Raw genomic sequence first — 15,078 nt, 5'->3', positions numbered from 1 at the left:
AGAATAACCAAGTCAACAAAATGTGGAGCTGACGGGAAGGTGTATCAAAGGCCCCGAGTGATGTTCCCCCCCCGGCCTATAGTCTCGCACTCGAATAAAGAATACGTGACTGGCAGAAACACTCGTGTGAATTTCAACAACATAAGACAACTGAAGGTAGTCTCCTGTAGCTTTTACGAAAGTAGACATTCCTGGACGCCCTGGTTTAGGGAACAATGAACCCGAGGGTCTGTCGTTCCATGCAAAGTAGGTCCCTTGGAGTACGGCTTCTGAATTACCTGTACGTGCAAGTCAGTTAAAGCTGAATACTGCCTTTGACATTTAATTTAATTTCCTCAATAAGGCTCGGAGTGCGCTTTGCTAATACAATAAAAAGAAAAAAGTAGGCTGTGACAAGCTCTTCAATTTTGGCGGGGAAGCCAGACTGAAATAAATATTCAATCCTCAGCCTGCTTACGGCAATGATGTGTTTTGCACGGTGTCTAATGCGGTGATCTAGGCCTCTGGGCTGTGCTTGATTAACACGTACCACTGCTTTCTGTGCTCACGTGAAACGCCTGCAATACTCAAAGTGTATTTTATAGGCATCAGAGATAGCCATGTACCATTTTAAAAGATGATATATGACCACATATACAGTCATATCTATATACCAACTTCGATTTTGGGTGAATTTGGGTTTTTTCTTCATAGATACTTTGTTTCCACAACTAAAGATGCCTTAACCAATTATTTTGTAAACACATTTAGAAATTGTGGTTTATATACACAATGGAATACTACGTGGCAATGACAAAGAATGAAACGTGGCCTTTTGTAGCCACGTGGATGAAACTGGAGAGTGTGATGCTCAGTGAAATAAGTCATCCAGAGAAAGACAGATACCATATGTGTTCACTCTTATGTGGATCCTGAGAAACTTAACAGGAACCCATGGGGGAGGGGAAGGAAAAAAAAAAAAGAGGTTAGAGAGAGAGAGAGCCAACGCATAAGAGACTCTTAAAAACTGAGAACAAACTGAGGGTTGATGGGGGGTGGGAGGGAGGGGAGGGTGGGTGATGGGTATTGAGGAGGGCACCTGTTGGGATGAGCACTGGGTGTGGTATGGAAACCAATGTGACAATAAAGTTCATATTTAAAAATAAAATACAAAAAAAATAAAAATGGAAAAAAAACCCCTAATGTATTAAAACTGCCAAGCCCTTCTGATTATCTATCTTCTGGGCACTGGGCCAGCTGCTCAAGGAGACTCACAAACCACACTTACCGCACGTTTCCACACCTACTTCAATGCATGAGGTGAGATTCCCGGATCCTCATCATGAGCTACTACAGTCTTCCTCTTCTCCGGGTAAAGGGGAAAAAGTACCCCCCGCCTTCCCTCTCTCTGCTCACTCAAATGGACAAGGAGAGGGAAGAAAAATGGGAGGACATGTCTGCCATAAATAAGCACTTGATGGTTTGCACTTAAACTGTAAACTCTACGCTCCTTAAAGGTAAGGACCATAGTCTATTCATTTTTTGTTTTTTGTACCCACAGACTTCACACAGAGCCTTAGGCAGAGCAAGAATTCAGAACTATTTGCTGAATGCCATGGGATTAATTCAGTAGGGAGGTGACAAAGGATTTGTCAAATGAGATGCCGGTGTGGTCTGGTGTCAGGGAAATCAAGCCAGTCCCTGCTCTGAGATCACAAAAGGTTCCACGGGGCAGGAGGAGTCTTGGGTTTGGGAAAGTCACCTTTGGCGGTGAGCAACTCACAGCCTAAAAGAACACCCAATGCATGCTTAGAGGGCGAGTTTGGAGAAGGGACAGAAAACCCTGCAAGTTACAGAACGTCTCTGGGGTCTTGAGGTATTACAATTTAGTTTTTAAAATAGTAGCATGTGCACGGTCACAACTGAAGAACGTCTAAGAGGGCGACTCAATGCCACATTCCACGGAGCACGAGTGTGATGATTTGAGAGCGAAAAACAAAATACAGAAAGTTAAAGAGCTTGAGGCAATGTTCTTGTCTCCATGTATCACCAAGCGATAGAAACTCCAATGGTGTTTCCCTAAAAAAATGGAGGAATGAAAGAGGGATGGCTTACACCTGCCCGGAGAGAGAGAGAGAGCTCAACTCTAAACAAGGAGACTATTTAAACTGCGGAGGTGACCGAACGAGAAGAGACGGAAACATCATTAAATGTGTAAGCTTACGTTTGTGGAGGTGGGTTCTAGTGAGCAAGTGTAGTGGAAAATTAAAAAAAAAAACAAACAACTCGACTTTCCCCTGCACATCTGAGCGTAGAGAAGGAAATCTGCAACCTGGGATCACTGCTTTCGTTGTTCTGTGAAGATGAGGCTGTTGCCTTTTTTTTTTTCCCCCTGAAATTGCAAATAATCTAGAAAGAAGGTGGGGAGCTGTTTCGGAGAGAGGACCATCAGCGGATGTCTAATCTCTACCTCCTGAGGATGCACGTCATTGTCTGAAGCCAGATTAGCAGGTGCGTGAGAACGAGAACTTGGGGAGCAGAGTGCTGGCGTCCAGCACGTTTGGTTTTGGAAACGGCTGGAGCCGGCCGGACGGGGACAAACGGGCAAAGTTTACACACGAGGTCTTCGTGTGGAGAAACGAAGGGAGGAAGTCAGCGAGACACGGACTCCAAGCAGGCTCGCATTCAGGTTTGGGCACCGGTATTTAAGGTAACCATCAGGGTTTAACTTCCCTGCATCCTGAAGAGCTATGGGCAACCGACGTGTCCAGGGGCAAACGCACCCCCTTTGGAAACGGGTTTTTTGAAGCAGACATGTAGGAAAGGGCACAGGTATGTCCGTCTGAAATAAAAAGTTGAAATTTAATCCATAAACTCATAAATAACAGATTGTTCTTGGCCACCTCACGCTTGTGGGGGAGGCAGAAATTCCTCGCCAGGCAGGAGGGCAGAATTTCAAGGGATGAAAGGGAGGAGAGAAGAGTTCTACTCGCCTGATCAAAGCACTACATTAAAAAATGTCTTTGAAGGAAGAACACTGGTGACATCAAAGGAACATTCACTTGCAGGGGAGGGGGCCAGATGGAAAGTGTTGACTGCCGCTGACGGGGATGAGCAGCTATTTACGTGAGCCAAAGCCTCTCAGAAGTCAGCATGTGCTTGTCTTCTTGGAAAGCACTGGAACTAGGACGTGGCTCAGGAAGTACCTTGCCTTTCACAAGGCCGTCACGTGGGCCCCGGGTTCCTGCAGCAGTGTGGGGACTCAGCACGGATGTCAAACGAATAGAATAAAGTCCCGCCGAAATCAAACCGATTTCCCCCTTTGGAAGTGTTTCTACTTGCTGAGGTGAAGGTTTCCGGGAGGAAGACAAGATCACGTGTGATGGGTGCACAGCAAGCTGGGTAACATGCCACGAGAGAGTTCTGAGCCATTTTCTAAACTTTGTGACATTTTCCCAGACCTTGGAAACTCTCGAACGCTCCTTCAGCCCTTGCAACTCCGTCCATCACCAAATTCCAGAAGTTTCTCCTAAGCTATGGAGCTTCTCAGCACCATTTTAGAAGCCACTAGGGTTTGCTGTCCTTTGTCTCCTTTGGTTTGAGCGTTGACAGTCCTGCTTTACTTCACACGGTCATCCATGTGACTGACTCATGCTGGAATCCACAACCGGATCCACACTGGCCAACCTCAAAGGCTTTCCAGACCCATCTTCAAAGGCAGAGTTGCTACGGTCATGTCCCCCTGAGGTCACTTCCCCTTCCGGCTGTGGCTGTCCTCAGGCTTCCCAGGATTCCCAGTGGGGACATTTCCTTCACTCTCCTTCCTCCCCGCGGATATTTTGCGAGTCCTTCCATTCGGGAACCTACCTTGACCTTACCTCTACATTCACGGTCAACTAGAAAATCAAAGACAGGCAGGTTCTTTGCACACCCGAGCAGAAAACCCTAATATACTAGACATGGCAGCATTCCATTTCATAAGCCCAAGGACTTCTGCTTCTATTAAGTTGAACTGTTATATATTTCTATTTCTGCGTGACAAGGAACTTAAAACGAAAGCTGGTTAGGCACAGAACCACCACCGCCATATGTCGGGGATACTTAAATTCTCTCATTTTAGGTGATCTCTCAGGCAAAGGAAAAGGAGTTTACGTAGGGGCGAGGAAGATGCTTTCAGCCTCCTATTTTTCTTCTGTAGAAATTTTTACAAGGCTCCATTTGGTTTGAAGGGAGGGTAAAAACAAACACTGGCTTGAAAATCCTGCCATTTCTGCTGGCAGTCGAGGAGCATTCTTGAAAGCTGCTCACGCAGGACCCAACAGCACATCGAAAGCCTCGTCTCCCTCTCCACACGAGGCGAAAAACAATCTTTGTCAAACCACCTACTTCGCTGTAACTGTCACGTTTCTCAGAAAGAAGTCCTGCTCTTCAGTCAATCGGATTTGACGCACAGGCATGTTGGTAACAGTTGGGAGGTGTTAACGGGCTTGATTACACTTTCCGTTAAACTTTTAAAATTAAATGTTTGGGCTCCTGATTTTATTTTCTGTTCCTCGGTCACTGTTCTCCTCGCTCCCTCCTTCGGTGAAGAAGGTCGCACGTTAACCCACTGCCCTGTCCAAACCGAGTTCTCTGCGTTCGTAGCGTCTTTTCTCTACAGCACCTTTCCCACCAGCTCTGCGTTGGAGCGGGAAAACTGTCACCGTGCACTTGAAGCCCACCCACCCTCTTCAAACCCGTGGTGGGACTTACGGTTTTCATTTTAGCAGATGTTCCCCTTTGGTACCTAGAGGCTCCTTATGGAGAGCACACTGGTAAGAGGGCCTGGGTCTGGAGTCAGAGATGCCTGTGTGTGAGCTGGGACCCAGAACGTGAGCTCTGGGGACCCGGGAGGTGTCACCTGTCCCCTATCTCCATTTCTCCATGGCACTCACTTATGCCACAGGGCCATGGGGAGGCTCGACGAGAACCCACCTATAATTAATACGAAGCAAGTCCACAATCAATGTCAACTGGTCCAACCTGCAGACACAATGAGCCTTGAAAATGGCTTGAAATCCAGGAGATAGGATGTCAAGTACGTATCCTGTGCATGTGTTTTCGGATTACGTATTACGGATGATGTGTTCTAAAGGCTCAGCTACTTCAGTATCTGCACGTTGCATCTAAGATGGGACCCTGCCTCCACCAAAAACTCGAGCAGCTGGTTTTGCAAGTATTGAGAATTATTTGTCTGGCTCAAGGTGAGGTACCCCCAAGTTGGCAGAAAGTCAAGAACAGCTAGAGAAGAAAAGCAATACAATGCAATGACTTCTGTAGCTTCCCCAGAACTCTCTCGTACTGACCATTTTCCCCCTTCTCCCGCTGCCAACAGAAGCTCCCTGCCATCATCCACCTGCATCGTGGCGGACCTGGGGCCACCAGCAAAAGCCTGAGCAGACATCAACCCCTTTCCAGGGCTGATGAACAGGTGTGGTGTTGTCTTAAATTGGGACATCAGGCACCACCCTCAAGAAACTGTTATCTCTAAGGCTTTCCCAAAAGACCAACATGGGGCCAAGTGCTGTTTTGTTAGGTGGTTTAAGGGTAACAAAATGAAGTCATACAGCTCCTGTTCTCCCAAAGGGCAGATTTTAGTGGGCAAACATTAAACACACACCGAAGCAATTACAGAATAATTGAGAAATATCCATGGCTATCGCATAGATCTAGATGAAGTCCTGTGAGCATTCAAAGTCTCGGAGAAAGGCTTATTACTAGAAACACACGTGGCCAAGTCCTGTGCCTCAGGCTCTCCTTCTTAGGAAACTCTACTGATCAACCACTCAACTTAACTGTAAGTTTTTCAGCTTCCTTTTTCGCCACTGTTTCCTGCATCTCCGAACGGCCTCCTTACTGGGTTTATCTTTTGTTTTGCCGGAGCATATACTCAAGCAATTCTTAAACGAGAGACTTAAACACACACCTACCAGAATAGCTAACATAAAAAAATACGGAAGACAGCGAACGCAGGAGAGGATGAAAAGAAATGAGATCATACGCTGCTGGTGGGGATGTAAAAGGGTAGAGGCTCTCTGGGAAAGAGCATGGCAGTTCCTTGCAAAAGTGAACACGTGCTTACCATGTGACACAGCAGATGCACGGGGCACTTCTGCCGGAGAAATGAATAACGCTTATGTAAAAACCTGCAAGGAAATGTTCACGGCACCCGTTTTTTTTTTTTTTTTTTTCAATAATCAAACACTAGAGAAAAACCCCAGGTTCTTCAGCAGGTGAGTGGTTAAACGGCGGTATATCCGCACCATGAAACATCACTCAGCAATGAAAAGGGGCAACTATTGATATACACAGTAACTTGGATGGATATGCGGAGTGAGAAAAGCCAATCTCGGAAGTTACATCCTGGATGACCTCACTTACGTGGCATTCTTGAAAGGACAAAATTACGGAGAGAGAAAACAGATTGGCGGTTGCAAGGGGTTGGGAGGGGTGGGGGGAGGGCGGTGGCTCCAGTTATATCTAAAAGGGTAGCAGGAGGGATCTCTGTGAAGGAACCTTTCCGTACTTAACTGTGGCCGTTAAGTCAATCTATATATGCACAGAATTGCATACAACCACATACACACATGCCCACCTACAGATACACGCAAGAGTGCATCTGAAACTAGTAACATCTGAAGAAGGTCAGTGGACAGAACCAATGTCAACTTCCTGGTTTTGATGTTACACTAAGGTCATACAAGATGTTACCACTGGGGAAACCAGGTGGGGAGTAGATGCGATCTCTCTGTGTTATTTTTTCCAACTACATGTGAATGTACAATTATCTCAAAGTAAAAATTTCTGTAAAAGAGGGTTTATAAGTAGAAACCTTTTTTAAGTCCCTGAGAACGTGATAATGTCTTTATTCTCACAAGGAAATCTGGCTTGGCCAGGCACAGACATCTAGGTCCAAAATTATTTTCTCTGACACCAGAGCGTGGAAGGCACTGTTCTACTATTTCCCAGGGACCTTTATGATTCTTTCCAGCTCAAACAATCTTTGATTCTAGGAGTTGGTTTTATTTATTGGTTCACCAACATTGACTTTGCCTTGTGTTTATATTGCAATGCTATCAAAACAATAATAGCATACAGAGCAAAACTTATAATCTAAAACAATGGAGCAAATCCAATACATCATGGGATTAGAGTGTTTGTAAAACAGAATTTGAAAGACGGTGACTTTATTTATGCCTTTTTTGGGGCAAGTAATCTTTCAAGAAATGGTACAGAGATGTGGAGTTGGTGATATTCCTGTACCTAACAAAAATAAGGTCTTTATATAAGACCATATATATGTGTGTGTGTGTATATATATATATATATATATATATATATATATGTATACACATATATATACACATATATGTACATGTATATACATATATATTCCTTCTTATATAGTTCTTATATATATGAGGAATAAGCATTTTTTTCCTTTTTTATTTGAAACAATTTTTTACCGAAAAAATTTTTTAGTGTTAATTTACTTTTGAGAGACAGACACAGAATATGAGCAGGGGAGAGGCAGAAACAGAGGGAGACACCGAGTCTGAAGCAGGTTCCAGGCTCTGAGCTGTCGGCACAGAGCCTGATGCGGGGGTCGAACTCACGGACTGTGAGATCATGACCTGAGCTGAAGTCAGACGCTCCACTGACTCAAGCCACCCAGGTGTCCCAGCATTTTTTCCTCTTTAATGATAACTGGGAAGGTGACCGATATAAAAAAGAAAGAAAAAAAACTGTGTACACTAAGTGTAAAATCTTAAGGCTGAACAAAATTACAGCTGGGGGGTAAGCAGTAGCCATAATGCGAAACTAAGTAGTATAGAAAATAAGCTACTTGGTAACCCAAGCAAACGTGCCTATAGCTGAGAAGAACCTGATTTGCAAATTTAGACCCACACATAGTTAGACGGATCCCACTCTGCACATCAAAAAGTCTCAGTATTCTTAAGACTGGCTTCATTAAATTCTGAAAACCTATTAATATTTATGGTGACAGCCATTTGTGTGAAAAAAGAAAATTGGTTCCACACTATTTAAAAATCAATAACTTTGCCGCTCAACAAAAAATGACAATAAATGTAAAGTAAGTCATTTGGGTCATTAATGACCAAGACTGTGCCTGAGAGGACTCCCACTTGAAGGAATCAGAAATATTTGGATTATAAACCCAAGTTCTCACTAATATACTTGGCAACAACGTCATTTCCCCAGAGTTACCGATAAATATTGTAGGATGTAATAATTTATCAAGTTAATTAAACGATATGGGGCTCTTTAGATTTTTCATAGAGAGGCTATGCCAGAGAAGAAATAATTATAGTAAATTAAAAATGAAGATAAAAATAGTTCCTAATTATTCTTCCAAAATGAACACATAAATTTCGATTCAAAAGAGTTTTTTACATTGTCTTGCAATAGGTACTGAGTGTATACAATAAGCCAGGTAATGCACCTGCAGAGAAATATAAGGAATGAGCTGTGGCCTTTGAGCCAGTGGCAGTCTAGCTGGGCAGATCAGATACACACCTAAAGGAGACAGGGGCCAGTATTAAAGTCTAATGACTTCTCCAATATTGTTCCTATGAAAAAACAATTCAAAGAGAAATACACTTTTATTATACAAAGGGCTTAATACAGGGACACTCAGTGCCTTGACTGGGATTCGAAATGGAGATCACGTGCTTTATCACATTACAATCTCCGTGACCACAGGGCAGCCACGTCAGTGAAAGTGGATACTTCCTCCTCCACAAGCAGCACTCAAAACTCAGCTAGACACACAGAAGTCACCAAAGGCCGCTTTTTCTTGGAGACGTAACCTAAATGTGTCTCTTTGTCATCACGTAGTTTACTGTGCTTATTCCTTTGTTCAAATACGTATCTCAGTAAACATTTACTAAGCGCCGGGCAATGGAGATACAAAGACAGATGAAGGTCTGATTCTCAAGCTCACGGACCTGCATGTGAATAAATAAAAGAGTGCATTAAATGCCACAAAAGATGTGAATCCGGGGTGCTTGGGGAGCCACAGCATGGTGGTCTCAGAGCAAGTGAGGCCGGCGGTCCTGAGGGGGGCGGGTGAGGGAGAAAGGTGAAGGAAAGTGGGGAGGGAGAGCCCAGCAGAGAGAGGCACGCAGGAAAAGGCCAGAACCTTCACAGAATGTGTCCAGGAGATGGGAAAGGCTGCGGAAGGAAGGGGCTCTGCATGGAGGTGAGAGAAGGCTGAGAAGGGAGCTGGAGAAGCATCCGGAGAAGGTGGCCAGGGCCAGAGGAGGAAGGATGGTAATAGCCCAAGCTAGGAAGAATGGGCTTTGGGGCACGGGCAGGTGGTCCTCTGATCACTGTGGGAACAGCACTGGGATGCGGTGGAAGAGAGAGATCTTGAAAAGGAGCAAGGAGGCTACTGCAAAACTCCCAGCAATGAGCCGTCGGGGTTTCAATAAAGGCCGCGGCTGTGCAGAAAAAGAGGGGGGGGGCAAGATCCAAGACTTAGAAGGCAGACTGGACGGGACATGGTGACTTACTGAGTCCAGAGAAAGAGTTGCCTCTCAGCTTACATCGCATGGGGATGGTTTGAATAAATCCTACTTCCTGTTTTCGACAGGAAGTGACCTACGGTGTCCTGATGGCACTCCGCTATCACGACTCGGATCCCGGGTCAAGCTCACTTACAGGTGCCGAGGGCTGTCACAACAGGCACAGAGTGAGGCCCAGGGAGAGGAAATGCTTCCAGAAAGGGGATTATTCACATGTCCGTGTTCCCCAGACACCGCCGATAAGGAACAGCAACATGGAGACTGGGGAGGACCCAGGATGGGGATCCCCTGCCCTTTTGGGAAGAATCTTTGTCTCAACCGTACAGGTGGATGAAGTCCATTCGGTTTTTCTAGAAGAGCTCTGAGGCTAAGGTGCTGTGTGGAGGGGCCAGCCAGGGATGGACCATCCCGGGGGGCAGGCTTACCGACGAGGGCCCAAGCTCAGACTGGGGAAGCCGGGAGTCGGGGAAGGAGACTGTGGGGAGCAGGGCACAACAGGCCCAGGCCGTGCTGGGTCCACGAACCACGCAGGTGTATTCTGGTCGGTGCTCACGCAAGGGAAATGGGATCCTGGGGATGAGGGGGTAAGCCAAAAACCGAAAGAAGTGGAATGGGCAGGAAGCGAGAGGTCAGCACGAGGTCAGGAGGCTTCTCGTGTCTGCCTGGGAAGGGCTGGCCCTTCCGAGGAGGACCTGACGACACAGAGAGAGGGAGAGGACCACGCCTGGCTCTGGCAAGGGGACTCAGCCTTCGGGGAGGCGGATGGGTTGTGATGGGCTCCAGGGGTCGCAGGAACTGGGGAGCGGATGGGCATTTTTCTGGGGAGACGGTTCACAGCTTTCGTCCATTTTGCCAAGCGGCCTGTGACTGCTACACCTCGAGACCCACCATTCTGGAAATGCGCCTGAGCTCCCCAAGGCAGCTCTGCTCGGGGAGCCAGGGGCTGACTCCAGATCACACAGGTCGTGGTCATGGTCAAGGGAGATCATGGAAGGGACTCAGGTTCCCTCACAGCGAGGCATTTAAAGGCTCCCACACCAGCCTGAGCAAAGCCTTTTTGGAGATGAGTGTTGTGTATCGTTTAAAGAAGTTCCACAGTCTGAGTCAGGGTCAAGACCCAAGGGGGTGGATGAGAGGAAGCTGGCTTCAGGACCTCTTCACTGGCCTTCCTTAAAACAACAAATCTTCCAAAAATAAAAAATAAAGAAGCCAATCTCCAGGGTCTCATTCCTGATGAAGAGACATGTTTGACTTCGTCCTGTCAGTACTGGGCTCAGGAAACACTAATAAACAGCAAGTCTGGTGCAACGGCTCTTTTACATTTGACTCCCCACCCGCCTGCCTTTTTTTTTTTTTTTTTTTTTTTTTTTTTTTTTTGGCATAGGAACCTGTGGTTTTAGAAGACACACAAAAAAATGGCTTTCCATATTAAAGAGGCAAGAAGCACACAGGCACACAAAGAGAAAGAAAATCTAAAATTGGAGAGGCTTGGACTAAACTCTAGGGAACGGAGAGTCACTTTTCACCCACATCCTGTGAGGGCAGAGAAAGCACAGGAAAAGGTTTCTACTCAAACGTGTGCGTGTGTGTGTGTGTGTGTGTGTGTGTGTGTGTGTGTGTATGTGTGTGGGTGTGTGTTTCTTTTTTAAAGAAAAACATGAATCATTCATATCCACCCAGATAGCTGAATAGCTCAGCTGGACATTTTTGTTGTTGTTGTTGTTGGTTTGCTTTAGTTCCCTTGACTTGTGAAAAGATAATGAAAAACAGAAACTCCTTACAGCGAGCCATTACGTGTCAATTGTGAACAGCACATACTTTGTACCCAAGGAGGTGTGGGCGCCGCCCCTGACTTGCTAAGTAACGCTGGGCAGGTTGCTTGCCCTCTTTAAGAGCCTGATGATTCACCAATTAAAATGGGAATGAGAATGGTTACAAACTTCAAACGGATGCTGAGAAAATGAAAGGAAACGTACATCAAAAAATCCTAGGCTAGTCTGGCGCACGGGGCATTAAGAATAGGAGCTGTGGAGTAACTTCGCTGTCAATGAAACGACCCACTCAATGACATACCTTTGCGCATCGTCATTCACATCCTAACAGGTAGAAAGAAACGACCCATAAATAGTAGGACTGTGTTTCTCAGCAAGGATTCGCCCCCTCCCCGGTGCACCAACGTGGGTTGTCTGTCCAGGGCCACACAAGGTCCGGAAAGCCACAGTCTGGAAGACACAGCTCATACGTCCCAGAAGCCTATCCACTCCTAGAGAAAGCCCTGGCCACCTCCGCTATGCCCAACTTAGCTTGGAGCTAGACGGTATTCCCAAGTTCACCGGGGGCACAAAACGCTCTTTCTGAGAATGTGTTCATCAGATGATCATCCTTCTTCAGAAGCCATCACAGTTCCGCTTCCATCGTTTTCTCCAAGGGAACCTTTACCTACTTTCTGTAAATTCACCCTATCGGGAAAAATCTCTCCCAGGTTTTGGGTCTTGTTATTTTGTTCCTAAGAGCGGCAGGCTGAGGGACTATGAATTCCTCCTTCCTTTTGACAATCCCGCAGGCAAAGTTTCCACGTTATGGTCTTTGCTCTAAGTGTTGGGACTCATTCATGATGGCCCAAAATAATTTCAGCAAGCGTACTGCACCCACACCAAGTATCCAGGGAACTTCTCTCCCCGGTTGGAATGTTACCTGTGCCAAGGTCTGTATATGGCTTTTCTTGCTAATCATTGCATTACACCCAATTCCTTTTCCCTCCAGTTTAACCACAGGGGAGGATGGAAAGCAAAAAAAAAAAAAAAAAAAAAAAAAAAAATTCTTGTTTAATTTTATCAAAGAAAGCTGACTTTGCTTTTTACTAAAATTCATAGACACTCCTAGACAATTCCCTTATCGTCCACCAACTCCTTCAACATCAAGGAAGCATGGATGGGCGCTGGGATTGTTAACAAAGGGATTCCACACGTCTGTTGTGGACATTCCTTACCAAGGTGACATTATCACAGATGCCTTTCCCAGGGCAATCCCGGCAATGGTATTTCCTTACCCGGCAGTCTCTCTGAAGTGTTTTCATGAGCGCGTTGTAAGTTTCTGTGTCAAAATATAACCCTTCGTGCATGTCCTGCAGGAAATCCAAGTCCTTGAAGGTGGGGTTGGATTTCTCCCTCTCTTTTCGGGAAGCTCTTCGCTTGTACGTGGAGCCTTTCAGGTCATACGTGAAGTGCATTCTCATGGAGCGCGGTAAGACGTTGTTCATTACCACGATCCTGATGTTAATGCCCCCCGATTGCATGCAGTACAGTCCGTAAAATTTTGGCAAAAGAGTCCTTGGATTCTGGTTCAAATTCTATAAAGAGAAAAAGGGAAAAAATGTTTTAAATCTCCAATTTTCATAAAATAATGCTCCATCAAATATGTGCTTTCGTCCAATATGATAATGAAAAATGGAATGTGGTTATCTTTATTACAGGCCATAACTAGAGGCTCCTGGGTGGCTCAGTCGGTTAAGCCTCCGACTTCGGCTTAGATCATGATCTCGCGGTTCGTGAGTTCGAGCCCCGCGTCGGGCTCTGTGCTGACAGCTCAGAGCCTGGAGTCTGCTTCAGATTCAGTGTCTTCCTCTCTCTCTGTCCCTCCCCTGCTCCCACTCTGTTTCTCTCTCTCAAAAATAAATAAACTTTAAAGGCCATTACTAAAATATTGCTATTTCTGATCTGGCTCTTAAGGTGGTTCACTGGAACAGTAACTTGATCATTCTAAACCCATGGTATTAAAAGCGTCCCAAATGAGACCCAACTCAAAACAGGGAAAGAACGGATTAGAGCCACGTGTGACTATGCTCTAAAGGAGCTCAAAAGAAAACTCATTGCTGGGGTCTAAAAGATGAGCATTTAAAATTTTGATAGCTCCTGAAAATGTGTCTTCCAAAACGGGTCGACCAATTCATAGCCACACTTTGTTAGACCATCTGTTTCTTGTCACTCGTCACCAGGGCCACAAAGTATCAACCTTTAAAGGCTCTGTAAGCACGATCATTAAAAAAATGGACACTTGTTCTCTGAAAAATGGGAATACCATGGATTATTAGAGAAATGTAACATTTTAATGTTATTTCTGGCCATTTCCAAAAGAATGATGCGTTAATATCCTTTGCCTGCTTTTCTGTAGTTTTTGGGTTATTGTTGGGAGTTTCTCAATGTATTCTGAATATTTAGCATTTTCCTACTCTCTACAGGGCAAATATTTTCTTCCAGTCATGTTATCTTTTCTACTATTAAGAAATAACATGCCTATTTTTAGTGTTTCACTTTAGAAGTAGGCGAGAAATTAAGAAGTTTGCTGGAGGGCATTTATGTCACGAAAAGTTTCCCTACTACCCCTGATCCTTCTTCCAATTCCCAACTTTCAAAAAAAAGTTTTTTAAAAACATTTATTTTTGAGAGACAGAGACATAGTGTGAGTAAGGGAGGGGCAGAGAGAGAGAGGGAGACACAGAATACAAAGCAGGCTCCAGGCTCCAGGCTGCTGTCAGCACAGAGCCCGACATGGGGCTTGAACCCAAGAACTGTGAGATCGTGACCTGAGCCAAAGTCGGACCCTCAACCAATGAGTCATGCAGGTGCCCCCCCCCCCCCCCGCCAATTCCCAACTTTTATATACATTCCTATATATTTGTTATACAGATGTTATACCCCAAGCTTATAATTTCTTCTACTTTCTTCCAAATTTTTACTAGTTTTGGTCATTTACATTTGGTTTTTACTCCATATGGAATTATTTCGTGTGTGTGTGTGTGTGTGTGTGTGTGTGTGTGTGAGAGAGAAAGATCTGAAAATAGGAATTATCTGACTTGACTGATCTATTTGTCTAGAACTATACTAATTCCACATCTTTAATATTAGTGCAGGTTTATAGATTTTTTTGGTGTATGTTCTGGCAGGTCCACCATTTTAATTCTTATCAAAACTATGATAAGGTTGTCTGTTCTTACAACCTTCCCCTTCCACCGTTTATTTTTTTAATGCTCTTAAAACGATATTTGTTTCCACTTTCTTCTGTTTGTTTTGCTTTCATTTTCAAATGAATCAGTTCAGGGAAAAAGCCCACTGGCATTTTTTTTTTTTTTTTTTAAACACAGACTTAGTTCACTTTGTTTTTCTTGTATAAAACTATGTGGCGAACACAAGTGGAGCCTGGGTCTTCTGCACGGAGACTCTGGTGTGGGCTTCCCAAGATGGTCAGTGACTTCCTGATAGGGAGACTTGATGAACAGTCTCTTTCCAGAGGTGGGGAAGGGACAGGTGTAGGTCTTGGGAATCAAAAGTGGCCTTGGTGAAGTTGCCCGGGGGGCAGGGCAGACCCTGGCTGGCGTGTAGCAGGCGTCAGTACTGTCATCGTCCGTATCTTCTTGGGCTCAGGGACGGAGACAGTGCCAGTGCCCCTGGGGTCGAGGATGAAGCGCATCGGCACAGAGCCACAGCGGCTGGTCACCCCGCACGGGACAGTGTGG

At 45.3% G+C, this 15,078-nt stretch overlaps 1 protein-coding gene across 2 annotated transcripts in view; it reads right to left on the bottom strand.

The window, feature by feature from the left end:
• PIP5K1B (phosphatidylinositol-4-phosphate 5-kinase type 1 beta) overlaps positions 1-15,078 on the bottom strand; it is a 312,168-nt gene that overhangs the window by 98,843 nt on the left and 198,247 nt on the right. For both annotated transcript variants that reach the window (XM_045469367.1, XM_045469368.1), the window contains exon 6: positions 12,616-12,915. In XM_045469367.1, the coding sequence (XP_045325323.1) occupies positions 12,616-12,915 (300 nt within the window). The remainder of the gene's footprint in view (positions 1-12,615; positions 12,916-15,078) is intronic.

Source organism: Leopardus geoffroyi, chromosome D4 (genome assembly GCF_018350155.1).
Source record: "Leopardus geoffroyi isolate Oge1 chromosome D4, O.geoffroyi_Oge1_pat1.0, whole genome shotgun sequence".
NCBI classification, from domain to species: domain Eukaryota; kingdom Metazoa; phylum Chordata; class Mammalia; order Carnivora; family Felidae; genus Leopardus; species Leopardus geoffroyi.
Note: the sequence above shows the minus strand (reverse complement) of the source record. Positions and strands in the feature narration are given on the sequence as shown.